The following is a 27,992-nucleotide window of genomic DNA, read 5'->3' on the forward strand; positions in this document are numbered from 1 at the left end:
ACGCACGTAGACCCGGTGAAATCGTCACGCGGATAGAATCAGTGGAATCTGTCGCTGAGTGTGTTCCTGCGCGGCCGGAGAGCATCTTTTGCAGAGAGCGAGGTCCGGTCGGTCCGGTTGGTTGGTCGGTAGCACCGCGAGGAGGGTGGGGAGGCACAGCGGGAAGAGCGCTGGACTCCTGGCCGAATCGGAGCATCCCACTCCCGGCAGCATCAACCCTTCCGCGCCTCAGCTCCAGCGGGAGGCCCGGAGCGGCGGCAGGATGTAGCAGCGGATTAGCGGAGGAGAGAGGGGCGCTCAGAGGAAGAGAGCGGCACCGAGAGGACCGAGGCGGGACGGAGGGGACATGGGGAAGGACCAGGAGCTGCTTCAGGCCGTGAAGACCGAGGACTTGCTGACAGCTCAGCGGCTTCTACAGAGACCTCGGCCAGGGAAAGCCAGTCAGTATCCCTCCATCCTCCTGTCACACACACACGCGCGCACACACGGACACCCGTCATTACGAGGTCAGGACAGTGCAGGCTAAATCGGATGTGATGCCATTTATCCTAAATGGTGTACTATGTTTGTGTGTGCGTATGTGTGTGTCTTTTTCCTGCAGGCATAGGTGTATTTATGTGTGTGTGTGTTTGTGCTATGACGTTGCATGTGTGATAGTGATGACGTTGCATGTGTGAGAACAGTCATCAGAACGAATTTAGAAATTAGGAGGATGCTTGTCACCCATTTTCCACCATTGACCGTTTGTGTGTGTGTTTCTGCATGAATGCACAAAAATGTGTGTATATGTGTGCAGACCAGAGAGGATGTGTGTATTCGTGTGTGTGTGTGTGTGTGTGTGAGAGGGAGAGAGAGGTGGAAGTACACAGAGGTCCTACACTGCTCTCGGGACAGGGGAATTAGTGGTGTGTGAAGATGCCAGATGTTAGTGGTAATAATGTGATGATCGTACGAGGACACGTGCAGACGTGTGCACAAATGTGACGCTCATGTGTGTGTGTGTGTGTGTGTGTGTGTGTGTGACGTGGAGTCAGCTGGGGCTTGAGGTGATAATTAGATTTCAATTACAGCCTTTGAAACTGGTCTCCTCTCCCATTTCATCACCAGGCCCCTCTTGATTCTCTGCTCTGAATTTATCTTCTCCTCACTACTCCTCTCCTCCTGTTTCCTCTCCCCTGCTGTTGCCTCCTCTTCTCTCGGTTACTCTCTCCTGCCTCCTCTTTTCCTTTCCTCCAATTTCCTTTCACATCTTCCCCTGTTTTCCTCTCTTGTCCTTACTTTCTCTACTTTTTCTTATTTAACATATCCTCCTCTCCTCTATCCTTGTCTTGTTTCATATTATCTCCTTTATCCTTGTCTCCTTTCCTACCCTCCCCTCTCCCCTCCTCTTGTTTCCTGTCCTCTCCTCTTCTCTATCCTTGTATCCTCTCCTCTTCTCTTTTCTATCCTTGTCTCTTCTCCTCCTCCCTCTCCTCACCCATTGTTTCCTCTCCTCTATCCTTGTCTCCTATTCTCACCTCTTTCCTTGTCTCCTCTCATCCCCTCTCCTCTCCTCCTCCCCCTTGCTCCTATATCCTTGTCACCTCTCCCCTTCCCTCCTCTCCTATCTCCTATACTCTCATGTCCTGTCCTCTCCTCTATACTTGTCTCCTCTTCTCCTCCCTCTCCCCACCTCTTGTTTCCGGTCCTCTTCACCTCTATCATTGTCTCATCTCCTCTCCCCTCCTCTCCTCTCCTTCCCTCCCCTCTATCCTTGTCTCCCCTCTTCTCTTCTCCTCTCCTCCTCCATCCACTCCTCTAGTATTGTCCCCTCTCTCTCCTCTCCTCCCCTCTCCTCTCCTATCTCCTTTATTCTCCTCCTCTCCTCTCCTTGTCTCCTCTCGTGTGTCTGTCTCTGGACATTCCAGCAGTGCCATGAAAAAGAAAAATGCTTCTCCTCAAATGCCAGAACAGATCAGCTCTGAGTGCTCAGTCCACTGCACACTGACAAAGAGAAAGGGGGAGGTGGGTGGAGGGTGAGGGACATGAGGGGTGAGGAGGAGGGCTCGAATGGGAGCGAAAAAGAGTGAGAGTGCAGAACAGAAGGAGGGAAAGAGGGAGATATGAGTACAGGCATGTAAAGAGACAGGAAGTGATGGGTGAGTTGTGGAAGGTGTGTGTGCATCAGAGAGAGAGTGTGTGTGTGTGTGTGTGTGTGTGTGTGTGTGTGTGTGTGTGTGTGTGTGTGTGTGTGAGTGACTGTTGAATTCAGGTTTATGTTTGAATAATTAAACAGGAAGCCGGGTTTCTCTGCTGGAGAATCTCTCACACACACCCACCCACCCACCCACCCACACACACACACACACACACACACACAGAGAGACACACCTGACTCATCAGGTGTTAGTCATGTGCCTGGCTGCGTTTTCATTATTAACAGTAATGATGTTCAGAGCAGCAGGTGAGAGGGAGTTGCCGTAGTGGTTGTTTGTTGTCAAAATATCACAATTTGATGGAGGAGGGTTTAAGGATTTGAAGTGGTGGCGGCACAATATGAGGCCACTTCACTTCACAGTCTTTCTTGGTCCCTGCACGTCAGACAGTCACTTCTTCTCCAACCGATTAAAGCAATAGTGCAACATTGGTGACAACATCGATACCACTCTTCATGTTTGTACGGCAAATCTCAAGCTGGAAGGCTTAGCGTAGCTTAGCATAAAGACTGGAAACAGGGGGAAACAGCTAGCCTGGTTTTGTCTGAGGGTATCCAAATCTGCTTACCTGCAACTTCACAGCGCAGAACTTCAAATACTATTTGTGGGGTCTTTACATCTTATTCATTTTTTCATTTTTCAAGGATGACAGGATTCCCCTGGCATTTCTGCCTTCTGAAGAAACAAAAATGAAATAAAACAGTACAAAAGATGATGCCTTTCAGATGATTTGTGCACACTGTAGCCTCCCAAAATGGCAGTCAATTCCAGTCCAGATACGTATACAGTATATATATAAAATAGCACAAATCCGCAGTAGCAATATTGGCAAAATATGGCAAAAATAAGGTATAAATATGGCAGAAATATGTGACAATACGCTACGTTTATCTGGCTTTGGCTACACAGACAATACTTGTTAGAATGATCAATGCATTATTGGTTCTGGACTTATCGTTGGGTTCACTGACAATAACAACTAACTATTTATCACCAAACTTCTCCGTTAAGTTCATAGTCCTGCTGGAATCAATGGGCTCACTGATTCTGTGGATCAAAGTTTTAATGAATCACTTCCGACAGAGCGATGTTGAGTTTCTGGTTCACTTTAAAGCCGAGGACATTAAAAGACAAAGAAAGGCGTATTTCTAAACCAATTGGTAATGGTTTCTTTATCTTTGGCTCAGTTGCAATAAAGCTTTTCATCTTAGAGATTTGAGAACAACTCTAACATATTTGTATCTCTTTAAAGTTGTAGTACGCGACTGAAATGAGCTCTAAGTCATTTGAAAGATGTATCTGCCGCTGTTGGAGATCAAGGAAGTGCTGAACGTTTTCACAGCCAGCAGTACTTCACGAAGTAATAGGGACTGGTATTCCCACAACATCAAGTAAACAACTGTATCTGAACAGTATTGTAATAGACCAACAGTAAACCAGCTGAATTATTAAACATTATTCATTTGTTTGTTTCTGAAAGTAAAAGTTGGAAATCTCAGTTATCAGTGACTCATCAGCAGCACAAGCAACCTTTATAATCCCCAATACGTACAGTGTAGTGTAGCCATGGGGCAGTACAACTATTTTAAAAGTATTTTAAAAAATCTTTTAAATCACCTTTTCAAGCAAAAACACTCAAAAGACAATGCAGTGGTTCCAGCTTCTCAAATGTGAGTATTAGCTGTTGTTGAACTGAATATCTTTTGGTTTGGGGCAGTTAATAATGTGTCACCTTCGGCTCTGGGAAATCAGCATCAATCACAATTCTTATCACATTTTATAGACAAAATGATAATATTCAACAGATTAATCAACACCGAAAATAATGTACAATTAATGGTGTTTTCTTCCTTCATATCTGGGTGGCCACAAAGATTAAAATGTAGAGGAAGGGTATGACTAACAAGAAGGTGCAGCATCCATTGTTACATATTTTGTTTTTGATCTTTGAGAAACAAATGAATGGCTTTTAAAATATTTTCAGATTGCCAGGTTCAAAGTCCAGCTGTTACAGAGGAAATCAAAATGTCACCATATATTTCTCCCACTGTTGTTGGTGATGTGCTGTATTTGGTGTCTCCATAGGGACCACTGTCTTTCCTAAAATTGTATTCTTTCTGACAATAAAATGCAGAATAATACAAGATTTACAATTTTCTTGAACATATAATAATAATACCAACTATTATTGCATCATTTCTAAATGTTTTATATCATAGAATTACAACATATCTGCGTATTGGTTTTCTTATCATTGCCCTTGCATTGCCTCGTCAACCTGTCATTGTGTACTTTTGATTAAAGTGTGGTGTCGTTCCTGCACTATCAGCATATTGTGACCCTGAGTGCGGTCACTCGAACATATGTGTGCACTCGTCTGGAAGGCGAGCGATGGAGTTTGTTTTAGGCGACACGTTACACTCAAACTCTAAATCCATGATGACAGGCGGAAGTCAGAGGGGAGGAAAACTGGACTTCAGAACATCTCTGGTAATGAGAACCCTTGAGAAACCCTCCACTTCACCTCTCCTGAGGTCTCTGAATCTGCTCTGTTACACGGAAGGTGGCTTCGCCAGCAGCTACCAGCTCAACCAAAACTGAAGGGTTTCAAATTAAAACCTGAATGATGATGATTTCACGTCAAAATAAGCGACACATGAACTCTTAAATGGCTACAATTTGTGGGAGATGCTGCTAAATGATATCATAGTAATCCCTGCCAAGTGATTGACTGTCTGTGAGAATGGCACATTGAGGGGTTACTATAGTGACAGGGGCTCGGTTGCAGTGTTATGCCTAAAATGATCATTTAAAAAAAACACAAAGGAAAAAAATGAACCCTGCTCCAAGGACACCATCAGAGAAACATTATGGTAATGCTCTTAAAGTTTGGAGAGGGATCACAGAGGTGGTTCTGGGTTAGAAGGGGGGAGTTATTAAGTGATGTCATGATTCAGACTCGGTGTAGTAAAAGAAGTCCATTTGAAAAAACAATAGTTGAACTAGAAGGACACTCGGGCCATGCCCTTTATCGCAATGTTGATAAAAAATGATTTGTGTATCCACTGCAAAATGTAATGGGTTCTTCCTTGGCCGAAGCTCCGCCCCTCCACCAAGTTGTATGAAAATTGGGCGATGAGTAATTCTGTAATCAGACAGACAAACAAACAGGAGGTGATAATTGTGGGTGTTGGATGTCGTGGCGCTGCCATAAACTTGTGGTCGGGGAGGCGGGGTCATGTGGCTCTCTGATGGTGATGGTGACACAGATATCTGCACTCATTGATTCATCTGCAGGGGGGGAGGGATGATTCATATTTTTAATCCAAGATAGATGGGGGGGTAGAACCTTCACGTGCACAAACACACACGAACACATGCAGCCGAATGATGTCAGCTGCAAAGTGTAAACAGAAAACAGCACACCAATCATCAGCACGCGCTCTTTAGCAAATTACAGCGAAAATTAGAGTGTGAGAGCAGGATGAGGGGATGAAGTGCAGATAGAGCTGCAGAGAGAAGGAGAAGCTTTTCCCCAGATTACAGAGCAGCTACAGATTACGGCCCGTGGATTATGAGGGTTTGACCAAAAAAAAAAAAAAAGTTGAGACAAACGAGCCGCTTTTTCTGTGTCTTTTTCTGAGGGTTGTGTGTTGGTTTTTGTGAGTGTGTTTGTGCCTGTGTGATTGTTCCTGCTGTCTGATTGCTTTATCTTTCTGATGCACATTCACATAATCACAAACACAGACACACATTTACGCATCGACAGGATATGCACACACCCAAACATACTAAGAACATACTTAACATACAGACATTGAAAGTGGAATCAATCTTTAATCTAAATCTCAAGCACATTTCCCAAAATACTAGTCCCTCAAGTTTATTTGTTTGCTATACAAACCTGGTTTTACTGAAATGCATCATTTAACAAAGATGCATGTGTCTGGTGCATGATAATGAACTCATGATCAAAACCCACTATCTCACATAAATTGATTGACAGGTCTTTTAATAAAAGGATAAACGCCAAAAAACAACTAAATCAACGTTATTCATGTTTGGGGGCGTAATAGGTTTGTTAACATTAGTAACACCGGCGGGAATCAAGCCTATATTGTACTTATTATCAATTGAGAAACACATTTTTCAAAATGTTTCATATTTGTGAATACGCCTCCAATTTATATGTTTAAAAAACAAAATGTTTTAATCGTCGTCACTTCTCCTTGACCTCTGCTGCTGTTGTTGCTGCTGTTGTTGTTGTTGTGAAGAAACTGTTGTTTGAGCTGTCACAGGTGGAGCTGTCTACTCTACCAGCAGGAAATGACTTATTATAATATGCACAAGGAGAGAGAATAATCACTGGATTCTGAATAGATTTCAATTTTGACCGTTTCTGTCATGAGTTTGTTTCTCCCTTTCTTTGCTCACTCATCCTCTGCGTCTCTCTTCTCGGTTTCAGAGCTCCTCGGAGCAGCAAAGCGGGTGAACGTCAACATCCAGGATGCAGACGGGTGAGGGACTACAGCTCCTCTGATTCATGTTCTCCTTGCTAATATTCCACATTGCCATCGTGGTTTTTTAAGGTTCTCTTCACTCATCTTCTGTTTTTGCCCTGATTGTTTTTACCTTCTTTCCCTCATTGTGTTCTAGTTTCTTTGCTTTCTTTCTGTCCTCTTGACATCATATCACACCTTTACATGTTTCATGAGTTTGTTATTCATTACAGTGTATTGTAGCTTTAGGAGTTTAATTGATATCACATTAGGTTTGCCCTGATTCAGGTGTTAGATTCAAGATATCGAAATATATATAAAAATATGTTATGGTGTTGTGGGACAACAGGGTTTTATTATTATTTCAGGGAAATAGACTCTGTGGCAAACAAACGTTTATAATACTTACACGTTTTGTTCAACAAGATAATGATTGTTGAAGCTTGAATGCAATCAGCAGAAGTAAAAGCCAACGTTAGGCTATAAAAGAACTACATCACGGGAACATGAGCGCGATCATACATGCGGCGAAGCTGTGAAGGCCGACTAGACGGCGTGATGGCGTTATTGTCTCATTTATCTCCTTGTCAGTCACTTAAAATTTTGGATCTAAACACAAAACTTCAAAAATCTCGAGACAGATCTTATTTCAGGCATCTAACCAAAAACCCATAAAAAAAAAACAAAACACTGACTTCGAGACAACGAAACCGAAAATGTAAAAAATGCTCAAAAAAACAAATTTCCGGTTTTTAGGACTCATTCCTGCAGCGCCAACAATTTAGGACAGTGGTTCCTAACTTGGAGGTCAGACCCCCCCACGGGTTTACAACATGTGCCTATAATCAATATTTTGATAGAATGGACTAAATGACAATGTGAAATCAATGTGAAAGGGGTCGCTCGTATTGATGAACCTACAGAATTATCACCCAAAACTGAGGTAATAGGAAGGACTGTTAATCACCTAAAACTAAGAGTCAGTTGTGTTTTCATTAGCTTAGATAGAGCGGATCCTGTTCACAGAGTCCACCATGTTGTTGTAGTTCATTGTGGGCGGTAGTAGTAGCCCTGAAGCGACAAACCAACACTGGTTCTAGAGAGGACCTTTCACGTTTTTATGTTACCTGAAGTCCACCGTGGCTCTCTGACACACTTGGAAAGGGAAGTGTGAGCCAACCTCACCGCTAGATGCCACAAAAATCCATCACTCTGGTCCTTCACCACCCTTTGATGATGTAGTTTGTGCTGACCTGCAATGCTTTGACTTTTCCCCTTGCTGATGTGCTGAACCTCTTCACTCCAGTACCACGTAACATCAAAACTCCTTCAAGTCTCTTAGACTATATTCTGACACACGGTTTGATCATCCGACTGATGAAGGCAAGCCAAAAGGACATAATCTCCTTCTGAGATCAATATACTCTATCAGTCGTAGACGCATTTTACACATTACGCTCATCTTAAATCTATCTTTGAAACATATATCCAGCTGAAGGCTGTAATTACCAACATTTTCCGGCTCTCAATTTGCTCAGAAATGTTCCCTTATCAACTCTGAATGTACAGCTATGGATTTTGGCTATATTTAGACTGGTGAGCGGTTAAGCTTTTTATGTGCACATGCTTGGTTTGCGATTGTGTTCCATTCGGCACCATCAGATAACAACTTTTTATTCTGTTGATTGGAATCAGATAATTGGACTCAACTCCTTGTGTAATGACTGATGATTCGTTGATTTGACTCCAGGGCCTGGCCCTTATATTCACTAGGGATCCATTAGACACACACACACACACACACACACACACACACACACACACACACACAGGGATGCGTTGTGTGTACGCTTGGCTTCGGGGTAGAGAGATTGCTTATTAATGGAAGTAGGTCATTTGCCCCCTCCCGTCGCTCAGACAGAGCTGAGGGGCGGAGCTGCACTACGCTGAAGATTATTTCAGTTATGCTCCGGTTTCACACTACGTATGTGAATATGTGTATTTTTAAACATAATCTGTGTCTGTGTGAAGGTTGGCACCACTGCACCATGCTGCTCTGAGTGGTAACAAGGAGCTGATCTCTCTGCTGCTGGAGGCCCAGGCAGCAGTCGATATTAAAGACAATAAAGGTAAGAATACACACAGATTTAAGTGTCCTCACAAGTCGTTATATTACCATGAAACGGGTACAAAAAACACACACACGGATGGCCGGAAAACAATCACAAAAAAACAGGAAAACAAAAATATTTCTGGCTTCCCCTGCGTGACCGATAATACCATCTTTTGTAATAAAAGGGGAGCTTGTTTGAAATGCAATAAACATTCTCTCTGTGTAGTATACGCTATTTATGAGAGGTGACAGATTTGTGTGCACAGCAAACAATAGACGATAGAAGAGCTTCATGGCTGCAGGACTGGGAGCCAAGGGGAAGCAGAGCAGCAAATATCTCCGTCTCATATTGGCAGCTTCCAGAAGAAAAAGACGAAGAAATCTCAGGGCAGATGGGAGATATAATCCCTCCAGGATGTAGGCCTACTGTCTCCACACTCCAAGTCAGCTCAGTCATCCCCAGTATGGCTCTAAATAGAAGTAACTGGCAGGCAACCTTACCAGGTGGTCCCACTCAGGCAGCACCCTCCGTTTCTGAAAAGTGAAGCCAATGTGGAGGTGCCTTGTTCTCTCTGCTGGCCATCAGGGGGCGACTCCTCCGGTTGCATGTTCCGATTGTATAGAAGTCTCTGAGAAAATGACTCTACTTCTCACTTGATTTATTACCTCAGTAAACATCGTAAACATGAGTTTCTGGTCTCAATCGCTAGTTTCAAGTCTTCTTTAATACAGCACGATGTTCATTTTGTAAATTATGATCTCATTTAGAGTAAAATAGACCTTAAAGCGGAGTATGCTTTAGGGCAGTCTTACTGTGATTGACAAGTCGCTAACAGAGCCATATACGTATGTATATATGATCACTTTCGTTCACTGGTTGCAAAGAAAAACAAGATGGCGACGGCCCAGAAAAAATGCCGAAGGCCAAAATGCCGAACTTGAGGCCTTAAAACGGCAGTCACCAATCCACTGGGTGACGTCACGACGATTACGTCCAGTTCTGAAAGTGAAAGTAAAGTCTATGGTCCCACCTCCTCAACTCTTTCCGTGGAGGTGGTAGGGAAACCCAAAATCATTCCTCCGGTGCCCACCTAGCTCATGGTGAGGACTGGAAATCTTGATTCACGCCAGATATTTTCCTCAGGAGTTGATGGAGACCCAAGTAAAGCAAAAAAGGGGAGAATGCTAATGTTGCTCTGTGTCTGCTGGATGTGTAAGGGGCCATTCAAATATTGCGCGTACAAATTACTTATTTTAAATGAAGACGTGCAACAAAGTGCACTCAAAACTGAAAGCAACGTCATGGTGGCGCACATTCGTTCCGACGTGCCTGTTTTTTCGGGAGTTCATCGTAATTGAAAAATCACAATTTTTTCGTTTGCAGCAAACACACAACGGGTCATGTGACAAGAACTAACCAATCAGCTCCACACACACGCCATTATAGACGCAACATGTTAATGTTTGCAAACTAGTTCTCCATATCAGCTCAAATATGTTGTTTCCGCTGCCCCCAAGTTTCCAAGAAATCTGTTATTGCGGGATTAAGATTCATCCCTCACTCAGATGGGGCAAGGGGAGCTGTTAACTTGGAAGTTCTGATCCTTTTTCAGACGTCACATCCGCTACCAGATGTTTTTGTGCAAAGATGCCAACGTAAGGTCACTGACCTGGACATCCTGCAGGCCTGAGCCTCTGGGCTTGATATCCTGTCCAAAAATAAATCACAAACAGAAAATGGGTTAAGCAACTCTGTGTTAAACAACTCTGCCAGGACACTTCTGGGAACACAGTTCAGGGTATTTCCAAAATCGGAAAACTAATTTGGTTGCGAGTTTAGAATTTCTGTGGGGCCTTTATTATCCTCATGGTCCACTGTTTTATGATGTGCTCACGATCCACACTTTGACCACCACTGTCTGACGAATAAAACACAGTTCCTGAAGTTCACACGAGACATATGAATCTCAATATCTCAACAATTGAGCTTTCAGAATTGAAGGATGAACTTCCCCATTCACCACTGGAAAGGAAATGGGCTCATATCACTTCCAGCAACCCTCCAGAAGAACCTCCCGGAATTGAGGCAGTGTCGATTACATCAAAAGATTCCTGAGTCCGTGTCCCCCCCCCCCCCCCCCATCATCAAACAAGTCCAGTGTCTCTCTTTCCCTGCATAGTCTGAATGAAGTCTAGAAGATCTTTAAAGGCTGCCTGAGAATCATTTTCCATCACATCTCTTCATAACTCCTACAGCTGCTGTGTCTCTTTATCCTGCCAGCACCTCTCTTCTGAGTCAGGACTCCGTCATGCCAGCCAGGCCTGGGGGGCCTCTTTATTCAGCTTGACGATGTGGCTCATCGCTGGTAGTAAGACTGAGGGTCTTGGGTTGCTGCCATGAGAAACATGCTCACTGGTCCTTGCAGCCACTAATACAAAGTGGTGTTTAATGTCTTCTGGTTAGAGGCACTAGTAATGATTGCAAGGTGGATTTTTGTGCTGTGCGCAGCTGGACTTTGCATCACCTTGCATTTCCTGCATGGCTTGCAATGTCCAGTTTCATGCATGGTTCTTTAAAGTCTGGTTCAGCCACTTAAAGGGGATTTCTTCTTTTGCCCTTTTGTCTGAAAGCAGTTTGTCTGCGACGTCCCATGAGAACGACGCTTGCACAAACAATTCTCCAACGGTCACAAAAGGTCACAAGCATGTCAACAACAGTATGATTGCATTTCCAGGAGGGACATTGAGAAACTGTGCCTAAATCTGTTGCTACAGTGAAACCGATGAAATGATTGCCAAAATTCCACTCACATTAGGCCTGAAATCACAACTGTCGTTATTAATTGACCTACTGATTGTTTTCTTGATTAATCCATCCATTATTTGGTCTATAGATTCCCAGGGCCCATGGGGCCCTCCAGAAATGTGTTGTTTTGTCAAAACAACAGTCAAACACCCAAACATCTTTATGTTCTCATATTCTTGTATGAATGTGTGCATGTCCTTGTGGGGTCCGTGTTTTATTGTGCTGTCAACTTTGTGTGTGTTTTTGTATGTGTTTGTGTGTGTGTGTTTTGTGTAGGGATGCGTCCTCTGCATTACGCTGCATGGCAGGGGAAGACTGAACCAATGAAAATGCTGCTGAAGGCAGGCTCGTCAGTCAACGGACAGTCAGATGAAGGACAGATCCCTCTCCACCTATCAGCTCAGCACGGACACTATGACGGGGTAACTGTTTTTTTGTGTGTTAGTGTGTATAGTAGCTGTGTGTGTGTGTGTTTTGTGAGGTGTGTTAAGTGTGCCAAAGGGTGCATGCATGATATGATTTGTTATTGGTCCAAACTAGGAAATTCAGCAGCGTCAGTAAGATTTGTGTGTGTGTGTGTGTGTGTGTGTGTGTGTGTGTGTGTGTGTGTGTGTGTTACAGTCGGAGATGTTACTACAACACCAGTCCAACCCGTGTATCTCAGACTCAGCTGGGAAAACACCGTTGGACCTCGCCTGTGAATTTGGTCGAGTCGGAGTGAGTAAATTTAACTGAAAACAAAAGATACATAAATAGAAAGAAAGAAAACAGAAACACGCTGAAAATACAGAAAACAAGTTTAATACAGACGCGCTGCAACAGTGACATTCAGACATACAACATAAGACAGTCAACACAAAATATTCCTTAAAATTTAACAATTCACCTGTATGAACAAATAACTGTTACAAATCTTATCAAGGATTGTATTCTAGAAAAAACTTTAGCACCTTTAAACATCCCATCCGTGGTCTAAAACCATCAAAATAAGTGTGACAAATTCAACATTTATACCCTAATATATTCTAAAACATCGGCAGCCAGAAGAGAGAGTGTACAGCTTCTGCAGCAATGATTTGATTTCACAGAGAAAACTAATTTTAAATGGAATTTTGCCAAAGGTTCACGCTTGTTTACGTGGTTAACAGCAGACTTTGGAAACTGTTAATTGAAATTACTTCATATCATACACGAATGTGCGTTTTCGCCTGAATTTTTAGGTGGTCCAGCTCCTGCTCAGCAGTAACATGTGTGCAGCCATGCTGGAACCGAAACCCTCCGACCCCAACGGAGTGTCACCTCTTCATCTCGCTGCCAAGAACGGACACATCGATGTCATACGGTCGGAAAAACTTTGAGTCTCAGTGTGTGTCTGTCTTCAAACGTCAGTCTGTCAATCTGTCAGTCTGTTTGTCCATCTAACTGACTCATCCAATCTAACTTAAACTCCAGCATAACAATTGCAGTCTGAAAATCTGTTACGGTCTAAAGCACACATAGTTTTTATTGACTTGCATTTATGGAGATGTTTTTAAATTCTACAATGTTTCTTTGCATAGACTTAGTTTTCACTTTACGTCTATTATTCAATGTAAGCACTTCGATGAAATAATGTCATGACAAAGCGGTTAATATTATTATTATTCTGTGCTCCAGGTTGCTGATTCAGGCTGGAATAGACATCAACAGACAGTCTGAGTCTGGCACAGCGCTGCATCAGGCAGCCCTCTGTGGGAAGACAGAGGTAGTGCGCCTGCTGCTGGATGTAAGTCCATCTGTCCGTCTCTCTATCTCTCTGTCCGCCTGTTTAATGTGTTTACAAAAGCAACTGTTGTTAAAGCTGCCTCGCTCTCCTCAGCCGAGCAAGTTTTACACCTCAGCACTTGGCATTCATCCCACCGAGCTGTGTGATGAAGCCCGTGGGATACGTTTGCTTGTTACATAAGTGTAGCAGAATGGCCAGCGTCCTACCTGTCATGCAATATCCAAGGCAGCTGGGTTTTGTTTTGTAACCCTTTCTGATGTTGCTGCTGAGGCAAGCACACACAACAAATGTTAGCAGCAGGCGTGCACACACAGCCAGAATGCACAGCATATCCCTGTTGTGAATTTCACATCTTCTCCACTTCCATCCAGAGTGGCATCAGTGCAGGGGTGAGAAACACTCTGAGTCAGACTGCCCTGGACATCGTTAACCAGTTCACCACCACACAGGCCAGCCGAGAGATCAAACAACTACTGAGAGGTGAGAGCGAGTCTACGGACTACCCCGTACTACTACCACTTAATTAATCATCACAGTCCAATACCAAGATATATATAACCCAGATACTTTTTAATAAAAGTTGATTTACCGCGAAATAGTCAAACATTAAGAATTCCTTTTTACTATATTCTGTTATTTACAAAATTACAGGACAGAGCTTAATACTAATTAGGTAATTACATGCTTTTGTAAATTCACCTGCAGCATAGAAGCAAACAGTGCACCTCACCCCTACTGCCTTCCTCTCCATCGTGTTCTGCTCCCTCCAGACTTTTTTTCTCTACTTTTTCCAACTACCTGAAACCTTCTGCTGGACTCAACTCAACTCTACTGCTGTACTCTTTATACTCTATACTCTTGTGCTGTAGATGCCTCGGCTGCGATGCAGGTGCGTGCATTGAAGGATTACTGCAACAACTACGACCTTACCAGCCTCAACATCAAAGCTGGAGACATTATCACGGTACGTAGATCTGATAATCGTAACAAAATACTGTATATTTCTGAACTTGGTCTTCATAGATGTAGGCTACTGTACATAGACATGTGGACACTGGTACTATCTTTTGTATAACTTTCACTTACACGCCAGGAGCCAGTTGCCACAGCTCTTAATAGGTTTCAGCCAAGTTATGGTGCAGCTTAGTTTACGAAGTGGATCACATCACTAAATTAAAATGGTTTGCACCACACAAATAATGATTCAAATCGAATAATTATAAGTTAGGCTACGTTTCACAAATAACTGTGCTAATGGCATTAGCGTCAGTTAGGTTAGCTTAATTGGATATTTTCTATTCTTTTTTTTTGCTCTGTACACATAATCATCATATTCCTGTTGATAGGCCTATATGACGTTAATACAGGTGGTTTTTCCATCCAAACACATGAACGTGTCTGCTTGGAGGCCATTGGTGCACAACGGAGACCTTCGAGATTGTAATTTTAACTGCACACTAACTCTGAAACACACATATTCCTCTTTGTATGCAGAAAGAAATAACATCTACATTTATAAAGAATGCCTCCCTTAAAACTGTAATTTTTGGCAGTTATATATCACGGCTCGTGATGGTACAGCGACTTCCTGTTTACAGTTTCCTTTTGACTGGAACCTATTTACACATTACTAAGGTGTTTACTAGCTAAGAAATATATAAGTGGCTGACCTAGTTTGTTAAATCTTTTACACAAGCTAGTGCTATGAACTTAGGAGGTGCAGCACGGTTAAAATCTTATTTTTGTAAACTGTGTGTGTGTGTGTGTGTGTGTGTATGTGTGTGTGTGTGTGTGTGTGTGTGTGTGTGTGTGTGTGTGTGTTGACAGGTTTTGGAGCAGCACTCTGATGGCCGATGGAAAGGCTGTATTCATGACAACCGCACAGGAAATGACCGTGTGGGCTACTTCCCCTCCAACATGGTGGAAGTCATCAAGAGGGCAGGTGACCACCCACATCACAGCTGTATGTGTGTGTGTGTGTGTGTGTGTGTTTGGGTGGGAGGATGTGTGTGTATTCGCATGTGTGTGAGTTCAGCAGCTGTTCTGCAGCTATAGCTGATCATTAGTCGTAGCTAGCTGCAGCATCATCGGCCTCTTTGGTCTATTTTCCCAACCTGTCAATCATCTCCATTGATCAATACTGTCCCCTATTGGCTGTCAACCTTCCTCCCTTCCTCTATACTTCTGCTCCTTCTGTCGCCCTTCCTGATGAATAAACCCGTCCAACCAACCCGCTCTGCTAGATTGTAATGCTTTTGTTCATTTTGTTTGTTTGCTTTGTTAGTGATATTATATCATAATTTAAAGAGATATATTCCCTGTGGATATATGGATGTATTCTTTTCTCACATTTTGATTTTAATCAGTTATTATTTTGTACATTTTCAGATCTGATTAGATTTGTTTTGTTTCAAGTTGACTGATCAGTTGTTGTTGTTGTTGTTGTTGTGTTGTTGTTTTGCACCTCCCCCCTCCTGGCTCGTGTCCAGGTCACTCCCCCTCCCAGCAGTGCCACACCCTCCTGCTCCGCAGGCCCAACCCCTGTCCCATTGCCACGGTCAACGGACACTCATACCCCCCCACCAAAGTCCTCCCCCTGCATCTGCCTCCCCCTCCTCCTCACCCCAACACACTGTCCCTCCCTCGGTTCTCCTCCTTTGGGTACGTTCCTTTTTCCATCTCTCCTCCATCTCTGTCTACTCCTGCTCTGTCCACTCCTCCTCCTCCTCCTCCTCCTCCTCCTCCTCCTCCTCTCTCCACTTCTCAGGAGCAGCAGAGTCAGACAGGTACATACTGTAGTATCACTTTAAATCACAGATAAGCATCCTTTCCACGCTGTTTGACAAGACCACATATACAATATATCATCTATCTGCTTGTTATATTATGTGTGAAATGTATGTAAATGAGTAAATGATATATGTATATATTAAAGGATCAGTTCACCCGAATGACAAAAAATGTATGTTTTCTCACTTTCTCCTCGCTTTGACGCTAGAGTTCTGCTGCCACTTTATTTATTATTCATTAAACTAAACTTAATTATTCATTAAACTATTTGGAAAATGGAAACCATCCAGAGATAATTTTATTACCCAGATCGACCAGGACATTTCATTTTTTAGTATTTAAAACATAATTTTTCCATGTGGCATCAGTTTACTTTCACTGTACTGGAATAGTTTTCTTGTGATTTGAGTGAACTGACCCTTTAACTGAAATATTCAATTTAATGGCACCATTTTTATAATTTAAAATTCTTACATATATCAAATCTGAGAGGCATTATTTAGAAATGTATAAACATTTTCCGATGGTTTCGCTTGAATCATTTGATGTTTGATTTAGAATAAAGTAATTGTGCTTTGCACAGGGCTTATATTGTGCAGACAGTCTTGTGAGGGAACTGTGGAGCTTTACAAATCTCAACATCATTAACACTTAGAGGTGGTGCAACCACTATGAATAATTATGTGTTTGTGAATGTGGAAGTGAGTGTGTGCATCTATCTGACTGTTTGCTAGTGTTCATCTAAGAGCTAAATACATTTTTATAAATGAAACCATTTATATATTAACATTCATTTGTGAAACTAAACTACACATATAATCGTATGGGCTGTGAAGCTGCTGATTAGTGTTTTAAGAACTTTCTTCGAAAATAGAGTAAAATATCAATTCAGTATCAATTGTGTTTGCGTGTGTGTGTGTGTGTGTGTGTGTGTGTGTGACAGGTTCGCGGACTGCAGAGCTGAGTCCTCAAGGGTCTCCAACTCTTGGACAGAGCAGCGCCAGTGAGGACATCTGGGTGCTACGCAAACCACTAACAGGTAAACTCACAAGTGTGTTTTCGGGTAAAAGTGTGAAACTTTGTCTTTGAGGAATGTTCTCTATATAATTAATACTGCATACTGCAATGTGTGTGTGTGTGTGTGTGTGTGTGTGTGTGTGTGTGTGTGTGTGTGTGTGTGGTAGTTGGCGAGCGCAGTGGCAGTGTGGGCAGCATCGGCAGTATTCGGTCAACCAGCAGCTTGCAGAGTTCTGGAAACACACATGTTCTGACCATCCCTGCGCCCAGTCCACACCCGGCAACCACACCAGGAGTCAACACACACGGGCTTAACGCTCCAGGCCTGCACGCACAAGCTGAAGGGGTGAAGGTAAGAGACTCTCTGCATTTATTTGTGTGCCATGAGTTGCAGGCGTTTCCGTCACATTGCTGCTGGATCTTTACAAAACAACAAGCACGTCGTTTCTGGGAAACAGCAGAACATTTTCAGGAAACAAACACAGGTTTGTTTCCTGTTTCCTGACCAGGTTAACCACAATTCTGCTTCCTGTTCAGTTTGTTTTTCTGGTGAAGAGATCAGATTTTTTCAACAGTATAGACAGGTGCATTAAGATGATGGCCTCCTCTTTGTTATCAATCACACAGTAAAATGAAGCCCCTAAGTACCAATATCAACCTTTTCTGCCTGGACAAACTGTAACAGTTACATTCTACAGTATTTTTCCCTGAATATCTTTTTACACCTCAACTCCTCCCTTTTGTGTTCTTCCATTGTCTGGTGTGCTTTCATTTTACAATCTGTGACGTCACCCTGCAGGTCTGCTCTCTAACACCTTTAGCACACTCTAAATTCAATTTTAACAGCAGAAATAACTCGTTTATTTTTAGGTAGTACCTTAAAAAAATAGTAAATCAGCAATTAGCCAAATTGGATTGTGTTCCCATATTACGCTGAAAGGACACCATCTATTTTAAGAAGTATTTGTTCTAGGATTTCTGCTGCATCTAAACTGCAGGCGGAGGTCGTTCAGAAGCCAGAATCTGTCTTTTATATGTGCACTTAGTCCACTGAGCTGAGTCACAAGGGACTTCTTGGATGTGAATGATTATGCTTGAGTAAATGTTTCATTTTGTGAGTGTGTGTGTTTGTGTTTTAGCTCCTGGCCACCGTGCTCGCCCAGTCGGTCAAAGCCAAGGAGCATCTCTTGGAGCAGTCGCAGTCTGTTGAGCAGTCAGCGAGTAAGCACACAAACTCACCCAAACGCAACACAAGAGCATTGGCTTTACTTGAATTGATGAGTTGTGCCATTTTCCATTGAATTTAATAGTCTGTTTAACTGCTGCCTTGATAAATGACAGCATTGATTCAAACAGATACAACAAAATCTGTCCTTACTTCCTAATAAAAATAAATATACCAGTGGGGATTTAACAAAAAAACAAAAAACGTTTTGTCCGTAGTAAAGTGATAACAATTGAACAAGATTTAGGCGGTGATCAAAAGTACAACAGGTGCCTCAGGGATTGTTTTGATCTCTGCTTTTATGAATCATTTCTTTCTTCATTTCTCTTTTAGTCAACCTGGCCCTCTAAAGTCCACCTGTCTGTTCATATCAGACACAATCCTTGTATCCCCAATTCTTGGGAATTTATTAATCTCACTTCGACAGAAGCATATTAATTAGCATATTTTAGTCTGCTGTCATTCTACTGGTTTAAGTGATACGTGGGAAGTGTAGTGCTAAAACAGCACCACAGAGCCAGCCAACCCTGAACACTGCCAAAATAATAATGACGGACTACACAGGCAATATGAACCAGGCTCCTCATCCTCATAGACTGCACTTGATCACTAGATAACACAATTTCTTGGCTTTGCAACAAAGAACCATTTCAGTTTCCTGGTTCCTTAGGTTGTTCTTATAAAAAATGCTTTCAGGAAGAGTTCAAGCTGTTCATTTGGCAAATAATTAGCACAGCCCTGACAAGCCTTTTCATAAATAACTAGTTTGACACATTATAAACTAGTGCAGTGCCCGTTGAAAACACAACGGGGTGAACACTTGGCCTGTGGTGTTGCTGCCTGCAGCTTTCTCGAGAACTGCATACACACAAACGACTTCATAATCAACACTGCGCTTCCTTAAGTCCTGAACAATACACCTGCTATGACATAGCTGCATCACACAACCAAGTTGTGGCTACTCAAAGTCAGAAACTCTGGTAAAATAAAGAATACCAGGGCCAGACTTTGCCTTTGGGCAAAGTAGGCAACCTTGGGGCCCCAACTAAAAGGGCCCCAAACAGCTATAGATTTATTGATGTTTTGACATGAAAAATACTGAATTATGTTACTATTCTAGCTCATTGCACCCGGATGATAGGTTGTCTAGATATGCAAAGGGCACACATGCAGAGATACACATAAACAGATAGTATAACTGTAGATAGTATAGATAAGTCATGTGACACACTGAGGACCAAAGTGCATTTATACAAATTGGAATTAAATTGTACTAATAGACTTACTACATACTACAATAGGTAATTGTTTATGTACAAATGTATTGTAATTAACAAAACTACAAAAGAGTGAAATAATAAAATTGTACTCTCCTGATAAAAGTAATGCATTTAATTCTCTCCCCTATTGTTTCTCTCTCTTGTCTCACCTTTCCACCTCCACCCATAGGCTCTTCCAGTTGCACGGTTCATGAACAGCGGTCCTTTGAGCGGAAGGCAGAAGAGGATGATGGGAAAGTGAGTTCTTGGATGGCAGATTGGTTCACTCTGGAGCATCCTCTTTCTGTTGCTCCTGTTTCCTCTCAACCAGTGCTTTGGTTTGAGAGAAAGACATCTACAAGATTGTGTTCAGTGGGCACAGCGAGATGTCCGCCAGGGTGGCTGTGTTGCACCTGAACAGATGACACCCTGAGGATGGGCATGCGAGTGTTTTCACCATGGAGACAGGCAGAGAGACGGACACATTGAGGAGTCCCCCCCCCCCCCCCCGTCCTCACACCACACTGCGACACCACGCCCCCACATGCTGCCGCTCTGTGCTCTAGAACCAACTCTATGTGTGTTCTGTGAGGCTGAGGGTTGAATTCTCCGTGTGTGTTCTAGAAGCACACATCCACCGGTTGCCAGGCGACAGCAGTGTTTTGTCAGAGGAGAGAAAGCAGTGGTGTATCTTGATTGGTTGATCCCATCCAACGTTCTTTTACACTTAATGTATTCACAAAATATAGCAAGCATGCCATCTATAATTTGACTTTTAAATGGAGCAGTTAACCCAAAAACATTATTTCCCACTAACTCTAACATATGCAGTAAGATCCCAAAGTGATCTTAGTGCATATTTTAGTGGCAGTATGTTAGAAATAGTTATGTTTTGGAGCATAAATATAGGCAGTATTGTTCTTTAAACTTGTCCTGGCGTTGTGCACCTTGGTTATTGATCTGTAAGCTAAAGACAAACTGACATGCTGTACAGGTGTGCTATTATGTGTAACAGGTTCCCATTCCTTGCTGGTGACTTCTCTCCTGACTTTGTTGTAGAGCAGGGTTACATTTTGAGATTACAATGGAGGTTTATGTGCTTTTTTCCTTAACAATCTTCTCAATTGTGTTCTAGAGCAGGCTGCTATGCTTTGTTCTACAATAGTCTTCTCTCCTGTGTTCTAGAGCAGGCTGCTATGCTTTGTTCTACAATAGTCTCCTCACATATGTTCTAGAGCAGGCTGCTATGCTGTGTTCTACAATAGTCTCCTCACATATGTTCTAGAGCAGGCTGCTATGCTTTGTTCTACAATAGTCTCCTCACATATGTTCTAGAGCAGGCTGCTGTGCTGTGTTCTACAATAGTCTCCTCACATGTGTTATAGAGCAGACTGCTACGCTGTGTTCTACAATAGTCTTCTCTCCTGTGTACTAGAGCAGGCTGCTACGCTGTGTTCTACAATAGTCTCCTCTCCTGTGTTCTAGAGCAGGCTGCTATGCTGTGTTCTAGCACAGGTCTGTGTTCCGTGCTCTAGAAGAAGCCTGTGGACTCTTCTAGAAGCAGGCAGTAGTGTTCTGTGTTCTGTGTTCTAGAAGCAGGCAGTAGTGGCGTGGCTGGGTGAGTTTCAGCTGCAGTTCTACACCACCCACTTCCTCACCGCGGGATATGATCTAGACACCATTAGCCGCATGACCCCTGAGGTAAGGTCATGACCCCTGACCCCCTCACGCCCCGCCCCCTTGTCTGTCAAGGCTCCGCCCAGCTCAGCTCTCAAATCAGCTCCCCACTGACGTGGATGATGTCCTCATGACCCTCCTGTCTCTGTCACCTAACCCCCCCCGGTGTGAGTCCTGAGCCTCAACCAGTCACTTCTCATGCTCTGTCTGCTTCATTTACATACCTGTGTTCACACATGGCCGCGTGTTCCAGTCTGTGCTGTAAACGCTACCCTGTGTTTGTCCTTGAGTGTTTTTTTAGTGTGTGCGTGTGTGTGTGTGTGTGTGTGTGTTTGTGCATTGAAGCGAACACAGTGGTATGACATAAACCCCCTAGGCACAGGGGACACTCATCACAGATTATCAAAAGCAAAATAATCCTGCAGGCATATCAAACACAGCTCCTCTGCAAATGTCAAACGTACACATCAATTGTTTACATTTAAGAGACATAAAAAAAACACCTCCAGTTGTTGTGGTGATTTCCTGATGTGACTAAGTGTGCTTTGCGTTGAAGGACCTAACGGGAATTGGGGTCATGAAGCCTGGACATCGAAAGAAGTTAACATCAGAGATCAGCAAGCTGCCCTCCACAGACTGGCTGCCAGACCACAAGCCTGTAAGGCTCTCCAAGTATTACACAGTCTAGAAAAAGGAGGAGATGTTGAGTTTTGGGAGCTGCAAGATATACACATGCAGCTCTTCCAGTTTATTAAAAAACTAAATATTAAAAATAATGTAAAAAAATGCATTGGAATTCTTCTCTGTATATTTGTAATCTGTGGCCAAGCTTTTTACATTGTGCCCATGTTTGTGTGTCCCTGTGTGTGTTTCAGGCCAATCTGGGAGACTGGCTGTCTCACCTGGGTCTCAGTCAGTACTACCAGGTTCTGGTGCAGAATGGGTATGAAAACATTGACTTTATCTCCGACATCAGCCTTGAAGATTTGCAAGAGATTGGAATTACCAAACTCGGTAAGACACAGCTACATTATTGAAATAGGGAATATAATATTAAAAGGCATGTAGAGGTACAGAGCCTTTGATTTTGTTCACTTGATGTAAATGACAAGTACGATTGTCAAAACTTATGAATAAAAGAAATGTCACTCCACTTGCTGACAACACATACAATAATTTGGACTGAATTTATTGAGCTGTTGCCATTATCAACCACAGAACATTCATTTTGTTGACATATTAAACCTTCATGGTACAAAATAAGACAAACATAGAATGTATTTCCTTCCAATTAAACTTTCTATCAACTGAAACTCTTATTCATCTTCTTGCTGGATCATCTTCTTGCTGGATCATATTATTGCGACCCGATAGCAAATATTCCGAGGCCCAGTACCCAGGGATTGGGAAGCTCTGTGTTAGATACTAATGATGTAATGTAATGATCATAGCTACTCGTGCAGAATGGGTCACTATTAGTTTTCCATGAAATTTAAAGGGTCCATTTAATGGTTATTTTTATAAGATAAACAATAACAAATAGTCTCTTCTAGCTTTGAAGTCTACATATGCTTTTATTTTCTTTGTACTTCACAAAAACTATTTCTCTTCTCCCACACCGGTGCCTCGCCTCAGGCCATCAGAAGAAGCTGATGTTGGGAGTGAAGAGACTGAAGGAGCTACAAAGGGGAGAAAGAAGCTCTGAGCCTCCTCAGAGCCCCTCTACACCTCCATCCAGCCCAGGTGGCAGCACCGGCTCAGAGCCCCGGAAGGAGGTGAGGAAGCAGAGGGACGGCGCCCCCAGTCCGCTGGCCAAACCTCGACCGGGTCTCACACATTCACAGACCCCTCCCCACACACCGACGCAAACCCCACCACTAACCCCCCCACATGGCCGGACCCAGCAAGCTTCCCCAAGGGCTCGGCCGCGCCCTTCCACCCAGATGGCGGCAGCAGATTCGTCAGTGCCGCTGCTCCGCCTGCCCAGTGTGGAGGAAGAGCGACGGAGAACTCACAGTCTAATTGGCTCAGAATCAGACTCTAGATATGCCACGGTCTGCCGCAGCAGCTCCGCACATACTGCCCCTAATGATGTCACTGTTAACCGCAGCCAATCATCTGTCACCCTCCGTCCCCGACGGAAAGGTCGGCCCCCGACACCACCTAAACGGTCCTGTTCTTCCATTACCGGGGGTGACGGGGATGTAGAGGGACAGGTGGAGGGGCTACTGGGGCTGCCAACCTATCGAGAGCGGCGAGCCAGTGACTGCGGCAGCCTGGGATCAGCTTTAAGATCTCAGGACTCAGCGGGCCTGGAGAGATCAGAGGGGGCTTCTGGGAGTGTTCGCAGCCTTGCTGCTATGCTGGAAACATCCATCGTGGGTGGAGCCAAAACCTTGCCCAAGAATCTGGGAGGCAGCACCAACTACCTACAGGTGTGTGTATGTCTTTGTGATTGGTTGGTTTCAAAATGTTTATTATTAAGTGTAACAATCATGTGACCTCCAGGTGAGTCCGCCTGTACTTCGCCGGCAGCCAGGTGCAGGCGGTCTTGGATCTGAGGAAGATGATGTCTTAAGTCGGCGTCGGACCATCAGTGGACCAGAAGGCCTCCCTGGTGATCAGATCGACCCGTTACCCCGGCCACCAGCCCAGCAACGTCCAGAGCCTCGGCCCCGCTCCACCGTGGTCTCCTCATCAGAGATCACAGACGGCACAGCGACGCTCCGAAGGAGGCCGCGTCCTCAGCCGACAGACTCTGAGGCACCTCCGTCCGCGGATGCCAATGCTGTTACCACGACATCTGGCTCTGACACCATACGCAGGAGACAGCCCACCTCTGACCACACAGAAAGTGTCAATCAAAGCAATAACCAACTGGGCTCTCCCAGCAGTCAAACAGACAGTAGCCGGAAAAACGGCGGCGACCCGCAGCAGAACGGCGGCGTGGTCCTGAGGCGGAGGCCGGTGTCTGAGGACTTTGATAAGACGGAGGCCAACAGAGACAGCTGTGAGTGGATGGAGGCTAGGAAGTCTCTGAAGCCGCCGGTATCACCGAAACCGTCCACAGTCACCCTGAGGAAGGCACAAGCTGACCCCCCAACCCCAACTCGCAGGGTCCCCATACCCGGGCCTGACAGTACTGAAACAGCACAGAGCCCTGGTGAGATATACACACACACATATACACACTAAACTGTCTATATTAATGTATATGTGGTCCCTCAGTAGACGTATCACTTTATAATCACTATGTATAGAATTCTAAAGTGATTATAGCAATAAGGTAGTCTGACCGTATTGAATTTTGTGAAAAAATAAGCAGTCTGTGTGTTGACCCTTGACCCTTTCACATCAGAATCCTCATATTGGAGTTGTTGGGTTGGGGAGTGAGACTACCCTGCATTTCTGTCTACCTCAGTGTCATTTTACGACTGACAGACACCAAAGACAGAAACATCTCTACACATAGGGGATTATATTTAAATATTTGATGGGGGGGGGTAACATGCATGTCCCCAGCAGAGTCGAACAGGAGACGCAGAATGCGACCGGATGCAGTAGGATATCCTGGTATTTTTGGCATACTACATATTGGGACATACTAAATCTTTTTTCTGGCTTACTAAATAGTTTGGTAGTATGGGTGTTGGAACAAACAGGCAGAGAGAGAAAGGCACGGGAGAGCTGGAAACTCAGGAGAGGGGGAGACACAAGATACACTTAAATAAACTGGAGCACAGCCACAGCCTTGACATTTCCTTCATTTTAATAACATCTTTTGCGATAAACTCAAGCTGAAATAATTAGTCTATTAGTCGATGGACAGAATATGATTCTGCGACTATTTGAGAACCTATTAATTGTTAAATAGCTTCTCAAATATGTGAATTTGCTGCTCTTCTGTTCTCTGTTTTATATTATGTAAACTGAATATCTTTGTGTTTTGGACTGTTGGTCGGACAAAACAAAATCATGACATAAACCTATAGTATTGTTTGCGACCCCCATGTTGCTACGTTGAGGAACAGCGAGGAATTATTCTGATTTAAAACTAGAAAAGTGAGTTAATTGAAGATTTTGTACGGCTATCTCAACTAAATAATAATAATCAGAACTCTTTCAGACTTTGACCAAAGATGATCTTCATTTATATATAATTAGATATCTGCCTTTGTATTCAGCACCGGTCTTGTATATGTGAGTGACTGCTTGTTTTTTATAAGAAAACATGACATCTTTCTCTCTCCTCCTCTCTGACCAGAGCCGAAGCGTGTCCCTCCTCCTATATCACCGAAACCCCGCGGGCCTCCAACAGCACCTAAACCAGGCAAACCAATAGTATCTTCGGCTGCCATGAGCCCGAGTCCTGCTGCTACCAGCCCAGCTGCAGCCAGCCCCACCCAGGCCCCAATACCCTCCTCTCCGCTCTCTGCCGCCCCTCTTCCAGCTCCTGACACCCCCTCTGCTCCCTCCCTCTCTCCGGGACTCCCCCTTACTTCCCCCTCTCCGGCCCAGAGTCCCTCCACGCCGTCGCCGCACCCCGTCAAACCTCCCCGCTCGTCCATCGCCGGCCTCTCCATTGACCTGCTGGGAGGACGGGAGGTGGAGGAGGAAGAGGAGAGGAGGAGAGAGGAAGAGGAGAGGAGGAGAGAGAGGGAGCACAAGAGGCACAAGGAGCAGCAGCAGGAGGAGGAGAGGAAGAAAGCAGTGGAACAGAACCTGAGGGAGCTGGAGAGTCAAGGAGAGGAAGTAGAGCAGGGGGAGGAGGTGCAGCATCGTTTGGAGGAGACCAGTGCCTCCTTGGCTGCAGCTGTGCAGGCTGTTGAACATCAAATCAAAGAGGAGGACGCACAAAATGAGTGAGTATTCATGACGTTCATCATATGATTTTGCCATAGAAAGTACCATTTACATCCAACTACAATCTCTCTGGGCTTCCAAATGGATACTAAGATGTAGAGCTGCAGAGTGAGAGGACTTTGTCCAAGTGTTTAGCGTTATGGAAGTTAAAGTCCTGCTCATCTCAGACAATGTTTTGGTGACTGACAGTGCGAGCACCTCCAACATGATACTCCCCTGTGTACATAAGATCTAAAAGAAATAGTTCAACATTTTGGGAAATATGCTTCTCATCTTTCTTTACAAGAGGGAGATTATAAGATCGGATGTCTAATGTCAGCTTAGTTTAGCATAAAAACAAACAACTAGCAAACTCACAAATGAATACATCGTATCCTATTATTAGGGCCTTAATGAGTATGCCACACTGTCTCATGTAACACATAATATGTGTATGTGACAAATAAAACCTCTGAATCCTGAAAAGCAGAAGTGTAAAATACAGAAGAGTCTCATACTGTAACCATTTATTGGGGAAGTACAACTGTGGTTCAGTGACAATGGAAAGAGATATCTACCAAAACCTTTGACCAGCAACACCATCACCAACACCATCACCCTCAGAGATTTATAGAAATCTGATAAAACATTCTGCTTTTTAAATCATGTTCATTCATTTTCTAGTTCTGGGTCAGCGCGGTTTGAAACGATTTTCTGATCACAGCTCTGATTTGGTCCTCTGGCTGGCAACTGTGCCTAAGCAACGGTTGCTTCGGCTGATGCATTCTGTAGTATTTAAAGCTGTATGTCAAAACAAACAGACGGATACAAGGTTGGAGTATTTATAACGACTACCATGGTAACAGCGAGTGCGTTTTAATACTATAGCAAACACTTCTCAGTAGCTTCTCAGAAATACAACAGAAGAGCAACTGGTGTGGCTGTTTGCAGCACAAACAACCAAATACGTTGCATTTCCTGTGGCTGCTTCAGAGTAATGTATTTAATGTGAAGCAGTGGCAGCAGGACGTGTTCCATATGCATTAGCAGTGACGCAGCTGTAGCACGGTGTGAGGAGTGTTAACAGTAAGCTGTGAATCCCTCGTACTCAAATAGGCAATTTGAATCCAGCGTATAGCAGGGTGTGCCACTACCACTAGAAACGACCATCTATAGAGATAATTATTGAATGTAAGTACAGTTAAAGCCTAAAAAATGGGGTTGGTTGTCATGAAAATTGTTGAAATGTGAAAAGGGGTCTCTCGTAGTGTTGAACCTACAGAGAATTATTATCTCAATCTACAGATCCCCTCGGCTTTACTGAGCTTTATAGTAGGTTCCATGTCATTGTTGGGCTGTTTTGGTTCCCTCACTGTGGTTCTAAGCTCTAAAGCCCCCAACTGTACAATACCAGCTCAGCCCCAAACAGCAGACAGACAACGTTCACTATTTGTTCTCACTGCCCCTAAGCAGCCAAAAAAACAGTTATTGTATTATTATTATTATTATTACACTGTATCTATGTTGAGGAACATTGAGGTCATCATTAATTACAAAGAAATCTTTAAAAAGCGAACTAAGAAACCAGCTTACACTCCCCATTTCACAGCTCTAACTGTCTGCTGTGACTGTGATGTGTCTGCCTCATTCACAGCTAGAGTTTTCCTTTTTTTTTCTCCAATCCCCGGCTCTCTTTCCAGCAAAAAGGCTGCAGTCTCCATCTTGGACGACATCGGCAGCATGTTTGACGACTTGGCAGACCAACTGGATGCAATGCTCGACTGATCCCCTGCCCACGTCTCAT

General features: G+C 43.7%; 1 protein-coding gene across 1 annotated transcript; it reads left to right on the forward strand.

Annotated features, from left to right (window-relative positions):
• The first annotated feature begins 346 nt into the window (after positions 1-346).
• LOC142949708 (caskin-1-like) lies at positions 347-27,973 on the forward strand. Its single transcript, XM_076091513.1, has 22 exons — positions 347-440; positions 6,661-6,712; positions 8,726-8,823; positions 11,890-12,035; positions 12,235-12,330; positions 12,834-12,955; positions 13,270-13,378; positions 13,750-13,858; positions 14,248-14,342; positions 15,206-15,320; positions 15,868-16,164; positions 17,112-17,207; positions 17,353-17,537; positions 18,325-18,406; positions 19,860-19,927; positions 21,263-21,370; positions 21,903-22,004; positions 22,222-22,360; positions 22,982-23,781; positions 23,855-24,509; positions 25,611-26,208; positions 27,889-27,973. The coding sequence occupies exons 1-22, from the start codon at positions 347-349 to the stop codon at positions 27,971-27,973; spliced, it is 4,251 nt and encodes a 1,416-aa protein (XP_075947628.1).
• The last annotated feature ends 19 nt before the right edge of the window (positions 27,974-27,992 follow it).

Source organism: Anarhichas minor, unplaced genomic scaffold, assembly GCF_050575085.1.
Source record: "Anarhichas minor isolate MPS153535 unplaced genomic scaffold, ASM5057508v1 ptg000014l, whole genome shotgun sequence".
Classification (NCBI taxonomy): domain Eukaryota; kingdom Metazoa; phylum Chordata; class Actinopteri; order Perciformes; family Anarhichadidae; genus Anarhichas; species Anarhichas minor.